The sequence below is a fragment of the Falco peregrinus genome, chromosome 1, assembly GCF_023634155.1.
Source record: "Falco peregrinus isolate bFalPer1 chromosome 1, bFalPer1.pri, whole genome shotgun sequence".
Lineage (NCBI taxonomy): Eukaryota > Metazoa > Chordata > Aves > Falconiformes > Falconidae > Falco > Falco peregrinus.
In genome coordinates this window covers 77,189,558-77,201,762 of record NC_073721.1, presented here as the reverse complement: position 1 = coordinate 77,201,762, position 12,205 = coordinate 77,189,558, and the positions used below count along the sequence as shown (strand labels likewise).

The 12,205-nt window shown below is 38.7% G+C and overlaps 1 protein-coding gene across 9 annotated transcripts in view; it reads right to left on the bottom strand.

The window, feature by feature from the left end:
* Nucleotides 1-12,205, bottom strand: part of GPHN (gephyrin) — a 297,031-nt gene that overhangs the window by 32,978 nt on the left and 251,848 nt on the right. For all 9 annotated transcript variants that reach the window (XM_027777278.2, XM_013305412.3, XM_027777280.2 and 6 more), the window contains 3 exons: nt 12,032-12,124; nt 8,431-8,486; nt 3,282-3,401 (listed from right to left, as the gene is read on the bottom strand). In XM_027777278.2, coding sequence (XP_027633079.1) covers nt 3,282-3,401; nt 8,431-8,486; nt 12,032-12,124 — 269 coding nt within the window. The remainder of the gene's footprint in view (nt 1-3,281; nt 3,402-8,430; nt 8,487-12,031; nt 12,125-12,205) is intronic.

Here is a 12,205-nt window from a genome sequence, read left to right as displayed (position 1 = left end):
TACACTAAAGGCCCCACAGTTAAAGTTAATGAACATGTTACAGATTGTGATTCTGTTTACCTACTGTGAAAATGGATAAATTTAAACCCCTGAAAACCAGGAAATGACTAACAAAAACATCAACCCTGAAATAATTGATTCCTTACTTTATCACAGTATTTTCAAAATAGGCTTTTAATGCAAATTCTGTTTCTTTTATACCTGCTCCCCTTAATATCAGAGAAGTGACTATTTTTGGCTTCTAGTGTCCAAAATGGCTGTGCTGGTGCCCAGGATGTTCTTTTACCTCTATCCCCATCAGAAGCTGTAGAAGACGCTTTAGGCTTCTGATGAAGATCTGGGGCAACAGTCAAAAAATTGTTGTATTTTTATGACACTCTGGGGATAATTGGCCAGTCATGAAGATTTGAATTTCCCATATCCTGTTAGCAACTAAAGATGGCTAGGAAGTTTCTAGGGAATCAAGAGGAGTGCCCATGATACATTTCAGTAATAGAAAAGGTCCTGTTTAGGACTCCTGAATTAGGAGAGAAAAGAAGAAAAAGGCTTTTGAGGAATTTAGTAATCCCGGGTTTGAAAAGCATTGTGGAGAGTGTGACCATGGACAAAATGGTGATGTGCAGAGATTATTATTTATGGAACTGATAGATATCCCAGAATGCTTTAGGAATACAAGATAATTCAGGGTCGCTCGAGGCAGGGCTTGCAGAGAGGTATGATATTATACTGAGAACATCTTCCATGTGGTGTGTAACAAGCAGCATCCTTCTTGCTGTGTACTAATATATCTTGAACTTACGAGTGGTTTACTCTACTGGCTGTTAACAGCCAGCATCCATACAGATATACTGATGCTTGGTCTTGGTCCAGACTAACTCTTGTTTTGGTTGATCACATTGGCCTCCTTTTTCCTACGAGGTGACGTAAAAACTCAAAATGAAAAGGGTGTAGACATGTTTTTGCAAAAAGATCTTTCTAAACGATTGTACATTTGGCAAGCTGATGAGAATTTTTCTTCCTGCTAGATAGATGTAATTCTTTTCAGGCCTGTGACTTCTACAGTCATTTAGGGAATGCTTGCAATGATGCTAAGTACTGCTACAACTAGAGGTCAAGGAGGTCCCTTTTAAAAGTACTCTCTGTCTTTTCAGAAGAACACTTTTCAGATGTTAGAGATTTCATTTCAGTTAAATCCCAGCCCTGAAGGAGTTCTTATACTAAGAAGAAAAATATTCTTGAAATATATAGCCGCCCAGGCACGAAAAAGGTGACAAAAATAACATACTAATTGAACTATACTGATTATTTATGTACAGGATTAAGACAGTGGCATATTCAAGGACAAGGAGAAACTGATGAGTTGTGCCTCAAACTTTTAGGCAGGAAAAAGCAGCTGAAGGTGGCTGACCATTTGCTAAATATTCAGAGTTTAAGCACACAGCAAAATAATCTGTTCCTACATGCAGAGGAGAACAGGCACAGAAAAAGTGGAATCCAGGAAGACAGTCATCCAAAGAAGCAGAAGCTAACAGGTTATCATGTATGTTGCTCTGCAATATGATAGTCCTCCCATGATGAAGTGGGCAATGACCACAGAAAACTTGCTCAGTAAGGCTAACTGAACGATCAACAAGCAGTGAAGGCAATGGCGTATTTTAGGGGAAGATACAGCTTGTACACACACATCTGTAACCTCAAAGCAGGACTGACTCAGTACATTCTCTGTTAGGAAGAAGGCCAGCCTAGACAGCTTGCTGACTTCATCAGATGTAAAAATATATGCATTTATAGTAATAAGGCACAAGAAAGGATCATGACAGAATGTTGCAGTTTCTGCTGTCTTCCTCAGCTTTGAACACCAGAATTCATCTGCTTACACCCCAGCTGCAATTGCAATGTTAGCACAGAGCTATGGCGAAGTGGAAAAGCTTGTCAGAACAGCACCAGAGGAGCAAAGGCTGATTTAAGCAGAGAACCATGCACATACTTCATTTCAAAAGCAAACTTGGCAGCTCTGTCAAATAGAGATGCATCTTCTTGCCTTAAAATCTGTTAGATGGTGGCAAACACAATGATGTTGTCCTGAAACCACAGCTGGGTAAGTGAAAGAAATGATTCAGAAGGAATTACCTGAACACAAAGGAAGTCTAAGATGGAATGTCTGGCATACAGTTGTCTACAGAGAGCTCCTGTGCTCCATCAAAAAACTCCTTTTACTTTGTTAAGATAACTGTGCATACGGAATTAGTACTATAGCACTCGTATTTGTTCAGTGGTATTCTGCAGCATCTGTAAGGTAGTGCTAATATGATTTATAGGTATGCTAGAAAATCTGTTCAAATTAAACACAGTTAAGACTATGTTCTGGATGAATATGCACCTTATCCATTTTCTGGTTTTCAGAGGTCTTAAATTCAGTATTTTCCTCATTTTAAAGGAGCACAGAGGTCAACTGAAGAAAGTTATGGTTTAAAAAAATTTGAGGGGCACTTACTTCCCCTGTTACATAATGAAACCCCTTATTATAAATATATGCATTTATTGTAAGTTATGTGCACAAGACATTCTCCAAAATCCACAAAATTCACCTTTGCTGAAACAAGACCAACTCTGGTAATACAGAAGCATCTTCACAGCATAGTTCAAAATCCAAGTCATCACATGGATTTTGCTGCACTTAAAACAGTTCACTTTCCCCACAGAAAATCATATTCAGCTTTAACTCTGTCAGCGGTAATGTTGCACTATAACATTTCAATGTATTATTCTGGAATCAATATGTATTTTCAGAAAACTTTTCCCCTTCTTACATGTTGAGTTTAGGAGAACTTTGGAAGTCCCACCTTGCTGAGTTTCAGGACGATCCTGAAATATGAAGACTGCTCTACTGCTAAATGTGAACTCGGTAGAAAGGAAGGAAATGGAATGTCCGATTCCCACTACTCTGTATTTTAAAATGTGAATACAGTAGGCACTCAAATTGGACTGTACTTATGGATCTCCAAGAAGTATCTGCCTTTCACCCAAGTCATGCTCCCAAATACTTTAGTGCCAGCATTCAACAACTGTGATGAAAAATAGATGTCAGGGCAAGTAGGTACTGTTATGACATCCTGAGAAAGTGAGTAGAATTGCCACTAGGAACTAATGTGAAAATCCTCAAACTTTTGAGATTAACAGAAGAGCTTTTCTGTAGGACTATTGTTCATATTTACAGGATTGTACCACGAGCCATTTTCTGCTGCACAGAAAACAAAAATGAGTTTTAAGTTGTGACTCACATCATCTGATTCCCTGATGAGCTCTGTATCTTCCACTTGCACCACTGCATCAGCACCACATGGAATTGGAGCACCGGTTGTAACACGCATTACCTGACCAGGCATCACAGTCTGAGTTGGCTGAAAAGTAACAAACAAAAATTAATTTATTTTTGAAAAGAAAAAACTCAAACCATTTGAACTTCATGGAAGTAATCTGAAAGACTAAAATTCTTAACTGTGGCATGACTCTTGATATACTGCTAGTGGTATCAACAGGTATAAACTTTAGGCCGTTGCTTCAGATATGGCTTTTTTTATATGGTCAAATATTAGGTGGCTTCAGATTTTTCCCCTTAAATTTCTAACACAAGAAAAACTTTTAGATGAAGCAATATACTGATACTGTGGTTGGCTCAGAAAAATAACTGGCGCAGAAATATGTTAGATTGGTGACCTTCTAGAAACTTAGATAAATAAAAATCTAGTAGTTCTGTGTACATAAATATTTTTGTAGAGTACTCTGGTCCCTAGGGTTGAAATTTCTTTGCTCTGATTTGGTTGGGTTTTTGTTCTGCTTTGTTTTACCAGCACTCTTTATATGAAAAACCAGCAGCTTGTAAGTAAAGTAATGTCACCAGCTGCTTCATTTTTAAGCAGATTTCCTCATACTGAGACACAGCTCAACACACGTAGAGTATCTATCTTTGTGAGGATCAGTTTAGCAGAGCCTAAATTTGATAATATTCTACAGTTATATAAAGTCACAGTGCATTACAAAGTTGCAGCAGAAGCAATAAAAAGAATAGAAAAGTATCAGAATGACGTGATAAAACAACCAACATGGTTTTAATAAAGTTTCTTACCAGTCAGGCAGCCTATTTTAATACACATTTTCCAAAATCCAGGGTAAAACTGTAATTTGACCATGACCACTTAAGGAATAAATAACTAAAATAAAAATCTTTCTGAAAAAATGCAACTAAAGGAAGCTGGTATGAGGATTGAGATTTCATTTCTAGAATGAGTGCTTGCTCCCCGCAGCACTTTAGTAAGCCCCATTTATTTAGGCTTTACTGTGATTAGTGAACATGCTACACACAGATCCACACAGCTCTGCTCAGACCAACATATTCTGTATGTGTAATCCATGTGCAGATTGACTCTATCTTCCATACGCAACACTGGAATATGTCCAGGGCTTCTCTGACTGTGATTAGCATGTAGTTGGTAGCAACCCACAGACCTGCAGGCAGCACTGCTCAAGCACTGTCACCTGCTCCCACCCAGCACGCATTTACTCCCTGACTTGCGACAGGAGGCTCTTAGACATCTGCAAATTCTAGATCGGTGGCCAACATTACAGCTGTGCAGAGCTGTGTGTGCTTTGCCCACTCTTCTACTCCCATTTCTGCACTGCTGTAACCTCTGAAATGTGAGTATTGCTTTGAAATGTGTATATTGCAAAGGTTGCTCGTTGGGACAGAAGCCCTAGGGAGAAGCTGGAAAGGGTTTCCCTCTGGTTTAGCACCATATCACAGTGACCTATAGTATCCCAAAGGAACAACCGAGCCTGGAGTTGATTGGATCATGACCCTTTTCTACAGGTGATGGAAAGCTAACATCCTTCAAGAAGAACATAAAAATGCTCAAATAAATGAAAAAACCCCACCAAAACAACCACACTTACCATGTGCCATGGTTAGTGTGTTTTTAGGGCAAGATTCATGTCATCCTAAAGCAGGTATCTAAACCAGATAACACAAAAATAATACTTCTTTTTTAAGAATGGTATTTATTTTTCACCACAGACTATGCAAGGAGCTGTGGATGAATAGCTGAGATGCTGCCATTTATACTGAAGATGCTTAAAAGTGAAAATAGTCTTGTCTAGTGTGTTATTTTAATTTTTATGAACACAGATGTTGCAAAAGGCAAAGCTTATGCCTTGGATTATGGGACCTCTTTTGCATATTGTTGTAGGTATAGTCTATAGGTACATTAACAACAGGTAATATTGTTTTGAACTTACTACAGCACTGATGTCTTCAACAAGAATTTTCAGAGGAAAAACGTATTGCATAAAAAAAATGTCCCATTTAAAATGGATTTTTTCAGCCTCAAGAACCACAAAGAATAAATAATGTCTACAGCTGTGCCAGAAATCAGTGCCTACGGTGATAAAATGCACTGTAACTATCCATGCTTTTGGAGTTTATTACTAGATGAGTTAATTTTTTGAGATGTAACGATGTGAAACATTTAGACAAATTTATGATACAATAACAATTGTTTTTAGAATTGGTTGTGCTGCTCATGTATTTAATTCACTTTTTGTCCTTTGAGAATTTGATATTAACTTTATGAGCAAAAGTCAACCACCAGATTTGTGTGTTAATCTCTAGGGCTGTGTTCTTCTGCGCTAGAGACTATGAAGATAAAGAAATGACTGCTTCTCAGAAAGCATATTAATGTACAACAATTTCACAGAGGCTCTTTTAAAGGCCTTTGAGAGCTCACACTTACCTGGAACAGGGTAGTACTGGGTTCTGCCCTTTGCCTTCATCACTGATAATCTATTTAATGTTAGTCACTGGATAAAACCCAGAAGTAATCTACAGAGCACAGCCCCCACCTCAGGCATTCTCTCTTGCGCATGATTTACGATGACCCGTGCTCCTTTCTATAAAAAGGCCCAAGTTAATGGAATGGTGGAAAACGTCTGTTTTCAATCCTGTATTACAGCTGGTTAGTCACAGTGCCTCTTACAAATGTATTTAGAAGGTCTTCCATGAAATGGTAAGTAAGCTCCAGCTGTGTAAGTCTATAGGAAGAAAACAACTGCTCCCCATGGCTGAGTTTTTCATGCAGAGGCCACGTGCATGGCTTGTGACCAGTACTCTCAAATGTGCCCTAACCTCCCCAAAACAGGGCAGCGTCTGAAAGTTTTCCTCAATACAAAATAAAAAATGGTTGTTAACATAAACACGACCATCTGGAAATGGAAATCAGAAAATAATACAAGAAATATAAATTGATAGGGAAATGTCCAACTTGGCTATATGGCCTCGCTGCAATTCTCAGACCCATTTCCTTCCTCTCTGTGTAGCATTTACATAACCTTCTTCCCTACAAGAGAAGCCAAATCTAAACCTATTTTGAACTCCCTGCTGTGAATCATTCTGTTAATTGGTCTGTAACATGAAAAGCAGAATGTTGCTGCTGAGAGTGACTGAAGGGTGAAACGAGACTGAGGAGCATTCCAAGGCTATAAATAACTTCTTGGGAAGGAGATGAACCTGAAGATGTGTTGGCCCAAGAAAAAAACTTTGACCAATTATTCAGAGGTCAACAGCCTCATTTTTCCACCTCGCTACTGGTACTATCGGAATTATTCTCTCTCTGCATGCCTCCTCCCACCCAATTTTTGTTCCTTGCCAGAGAGGGTTCCTATTCTGAGTAATCTGGGAGGACAGACTGTCCCCGCAGAGAGACATTTGTGAGCTCTTGAATTTTGAGGAGGGAAGCAAGCTCCCATTTGCCCTTTTGTCCTTTGTACAAACCTGCTGAACTGATTAGGACACTGAAACCTTTAGATCTGTGCACAGTCCTCCCCATTACACACACCTTTAACAGTCCTGGTTTTAAGCACCACTGTGCTGTGATGTTTTTTAACTAGCAAAATGCTAATATTGATGACAGGTGAATAATGATAGGAGTGATAATTCAGCAGGTTGCTCTGCTGGTTCTTGCTACTTTATAGTGACCATAAAAAGGTTGTAGAAATAGTTGTCAGCCTTTTGGATTCTGGACTAGTGCTTGAAAATGCAGACAGAAGGGCTAGAAGTCCAAGGCAGGTGAAAAAAATACTGAATTCATTAGTTTGCTTGGTTTAGTATTCAAAGCAATTTTACATATTTTGTATAACAGATTCATTAATCTAAGTTCATGTGAATTTCCGTATTAAGATGATGTCTATTATACCAAGGTATAATTCATGATGATGGATGGGAACTACAGCAAAATTTATTTTCACAGGTCTTTGTATCTATCATGAGTAACCAACTTAAATGTCTATTATGCATTTAGATGCAGTTCAACTCCATTTTTAAAAATACTGAATAATTCTGCAACTGGTAATACTTCTGAAACCTGAAACAACTTTTGAAATACATCTGTTTTACTTGGACTTTTTTGTTTAGCAGTCAAAATGGGCACACTGTAGATTCCTCATTAAAACTGATCAATCCTTTGTTTCGCCTGTTACATATTGCCTTTCTCCATCATTTCACATACAATGCACAGAATTATAAACCAGGATGAAATAGCTGGAGAAACATTGTGAACTAACCCATGTTCTCCTGAACAGAAGTTAGCAGGTGCAATTAAAATGACAGAATAGTAAAAATGGTTGAACATAACTGACTTTTTTTTTCCCATTACCCCAATATTAATACAGGAATTTAATGAAATAAACTCTTGAATTTGAGAGCAAATCACAAATTGTGTCTATTCATGAATATTTACGCATCACAGCAGGTCATGAAGGGTTGCTGCCCCCACTGGCTCTTAAACTCAATCCACACACCTGCGAAGGTGCTCAAACACTCTTGATTTAACAAACAAACAAGAGCAATACCACAAACCAGGCTGCTGCCAGGCTTCCTCATGATTGTTCTGATCATTACCCATCTGTAAAGGCTTCATACAAAATTCTTACACCTTGTTTTGCAGGTATTAGTGTGAAATATGCAAGCAGCTTGTGGAAAGTTATTGGGCTCATGTCCCTTTAAAAATCTATCAGCAAAAAGGGGGTTAAATCATGCTTTTATCTGTTTCTGAATTGCGATGCCAGTAGGAACCTTACGTCCTCTAACACTGTATTAGGGCAGAACAGTACTGCATGCATGCCTATCGGACATGTCAGCACAATGCTCTGAAGTATTCTGGGATACCCTTGTTAGTTCCTTATGTAACCGTACTGCCTCACTTTCTGAATTCATGTCCCAAGGCACAGAGCAGGAGGGTCGGTACAGCTGTGTCCTACTTCACACCACCTCCAAGAGTATTCAGATTTGGAGCACTAGCAAGGCTTGTAAAAATACAAAGAAATATCTTACAAAAGAAAAATATGTTAAAAGGAAAAGAAAAGAAAAGAAATTGTGCTCACCTGCTCACCAGCCTGGGATTCCCCTATGATGAATCGATCTCCTGGGCCATCAGCAGCTGTTAAGATGGACAATACAAATGGTAAAGGCTGAACCAAAACAAACGATGGCATTAGAAATTAAGGAGAACCAAAGAATGATCTAAGATTCAGCTCTTCAGTGTCAGCATGACAAAGGTTATAGAAGTTTCGCAAATATTTCCCATTTTAGGTCCTTTTAAGTTGTGTTTATTGTTTTGAAAATTACAGGTTCTATAGTACTGTTAACTGAAATTTTCTGGGCAATATGGGATCAAGGAAAAAAAGATTAGGAGGAATTACATTAATAATAAAAATTTAAGAGTGTTCATGAGAGTATATTTGTGTGATTTATAAGATTTGTAAAAATGTCCACTGTGAGCAAATCTTTATGTGAAACTAACACAGGGGCATCACATACCCTGTAAGTACCCTGTAAGTGTGTTATGTACCTTTTTTCTAGACAACAATGGAATACTGACATTTTAGAATCTCCCTCTGCCTTTGGAGGAAAACATGGACAAATGCCACAGTTAGATTGCATAGATGACCACACAGGTTTGGCATTTTCTGAAGCACAGTAGGGCTAAGATAACACAACCTGGACGGACACATTAGAAGTCTGAGTTCTGTTCCTTTTTGTATTTTAGGAGCTAGCACTGAACTAGCTACCTTGTATCTTTCACTGAAGCCATTCTGAAAATTGAAAGTCAGAGATCATTGATTTAACAAACTGAAAGTCTCCAGGACTTCTAATTTTGACAAATCTGTATTTTTAGCTGGACAACAAAGGTACCATTACTAACAAAGTTTAAGCTTCTACCTGCCTAAAAGGTCTTTCAACAAGTTGCATTAGTGGTATTATAGGCTCTATCTACCATGGTGTAAAGTACGTATGGAGAACAAGCAACTCTTGCCCATCCAAGCACAGCAGGCATGCTGTCAAGGGTGTTCTGACAAACCGGGTTCATGCCATCACATTTAAATGTGTCTTTTTGTTAATTTTAAATCTCTAACTGTCAAAAGTTGATTTCCAAGAGATGACGTCTAATCAGTGACAATGGTTATCTTAATACATTCTGTTTTATTTCAGAAGCCCTGAATATACAGCTAGATAACCTCATCTTATCAAGAAGAATTACTTTCAGGAAGGATGTCCATTCAGTCTGTATAGTGATTTATCACATCTGTACTCATACATCAGCTGCAACTCTGCAGATGATGATCTACAGTACTTAGTCATGTTTGAAGACTAATGATTAACAACTTTAAAAGCCTATTGAACAGCCTAATCTATGAGCTTCAGAACAAACTCTAAAATAAGAAAGTGGAAAAGGACTCAACTACTTCTTGAATAAGGCATATAATACTACTGAACACAGTTCTCATACCTTCATGGGAAATAATGCACTAGGATGATCCAGAAAAAGAAGAGAAAAAATTCCCTTATAGCCAAATTATTTTAAACCTGATATTACTGAATTAGATTTTATTCCCCCATTAATAATGATACAGATGCAAAGTTTACAGGTGATGTACAACTGATATAACTTGAAGAAAGTGGACAAGAAAGTGGGCAGACAGGTTTATGTGACTGAAAGCTAATCCTTAATGTTTTGGAAAAAATAACTGTTAATGTCATCAATTTTATCTCTGCCTACAAGCTTTGTTTCTCAAATCCTGAGATAACAGGTCTACAAGAACAGTAACAGAACAGAACAGAACATTTCAGTTGAAAGGGACCTACAATGATCACCTAGTTCAACTGTCTGATCAATTCAGCGCTGATCAAAAGTTGAAGCAAATTATTGAGGGCATTGTCCAACTGCCTTTTAATCAGTGACAGGCACGGGGCATCGACCACTTCTCTAGGAAGCCTGGTCCAGTATTTGACCACCCTCTCAGTAAAGAAATGCTTTCTAATGTCCAGTCTAAACCTTCCCTGGCAAGCTTTGACCCATTGCCATGTGTCCTGTCACTGAATATCAGGGAGGAGAGATTGGCACCTCCCTCCCCCCTTCCCCTCCTCAGGAAGCTGTAGAGAGCAATGAGGTCCCCCTTCAGTTTCCTTTTCTCCAAGACAGACAAATCCAAAGTCTGTAGCCACTCCTCATGGAACATCCTTTCCATCCATCCCCTTCCATCAGCTTTGGTGCCCTCCTCTGAACACATCCAAGTCCCTCACTGTTACTGTATTTGAATCCACCATCAAAATCAAGGTCTTGTGTGTTGGTTCTGACAGAAGTTGTTGAAGATGGCTTCCATGATCATTCTGGTCATTCTGTGTGTTTACTGAGATTGCAGAATCAGAGAATCATAGAATCATTTAGGTTGGAAAAGACCTTTGAGATCGAGTCCAACTGTAAACCAAACACCACTAAGTCCACCACTACACCATGTCCCTAAGCACCACATCTACATGTCTTTTAAATACCTCTTTCCCTTACCATGTAGCAAGCAGGTTGCAAGGCAGCGTTTGCTCGACTCCAAGGCCCTTGTCAGTCAGCACTGTACTCGGAGCTCCCCCTCTTAGCTTTTCTCAGCATTACGTTACCCGTCTTTCTCTGGCTACCTTTGAGCTCCCTTGCTGCTACTACTGGTCATTACACACACAGAAGACAGCTGCAGTCAAACTCATCTTGCAGACCTGGAATTTTTTTTTTTATATCAACTCCATTGGGAAGCTATCGGACTACATCCATTGCCTGGGTTTGCAGACAGTCTATTTCATGGACAGTTGCTTTCCACTGTTTCAGCTACCAGTAACAAAAAAGATATTTTAATATCCTTAAAAGAAAGTTGGCTATTGTGTCCAAATATCAACATGGTGTTACGATTATTCAGCCCCTACCACAAAGAAATAACTACTAGTATAGTGTTCAATTGTATATTTAAATTTTCCTCCACAGGTATCTGAGGTGACTATCATTGGTCTCACTTTCCAAATGGAATAAGTGATGCACAGAGGAGCAACTTGCTCAAAATCACACAGCACCTAGTGACAAAGCAGAGGATGGATTCAGGTCTCCTGGGAAACCACGCACTGCTTGCTCTGTACAGTCACATCATATACGGCAACAATAATATTTTCGAAGTAAAAAAAGAGTTCTTCTTTTGAAGTGCCTCCATAAGAGTACATTCTGATATGTATTTCTGAAAATTCTCTAATGCAATCATAAAATAATTCACAAATAGGAAGCTGGATCTGTGACAGTTGAACAAAGTAACAGAAAAGCAAGAAATTCCAAATTAAATCAACAGCAGAGGAATAGAAGAATAATCTGACATTCAGAAACATACATTCTATTACTCTCCTGAACGCGTTATGTTTCCAAGAGACTCACTAGCAACACAGGTGCATGTCTATGAGCACACATGGACGTACATCTGCTGTGTACATATGTATCCACTTAAAAGATCTGAATTCAGCTTTATGGTCTTCCTTCAAGACAGCTGTGACTTCAGCAATGATCTGAATCAAATCTCAAAAAAACCACACAACAGATAGATTCAAAATGGGTGAACTAACACGTTGTAAAGTGGTTTTACAGACACTATACTGCCTGTCTACAAAGTAAGTGTTTACCTCTGACGGCGTAGCCATCCTTTACTGATGCTGGAAATGGTGGTAGATTATCTTTTGCATATACATCTTGAGCAAGGACTCGGCCCATTCCATCTAGGAAAGAGAAAAGAGAAAAGACCATGCTCCATGTCATTACAGCTAGTGAAAGGGGAAAAAAAAAAGGTGAACAGCAGT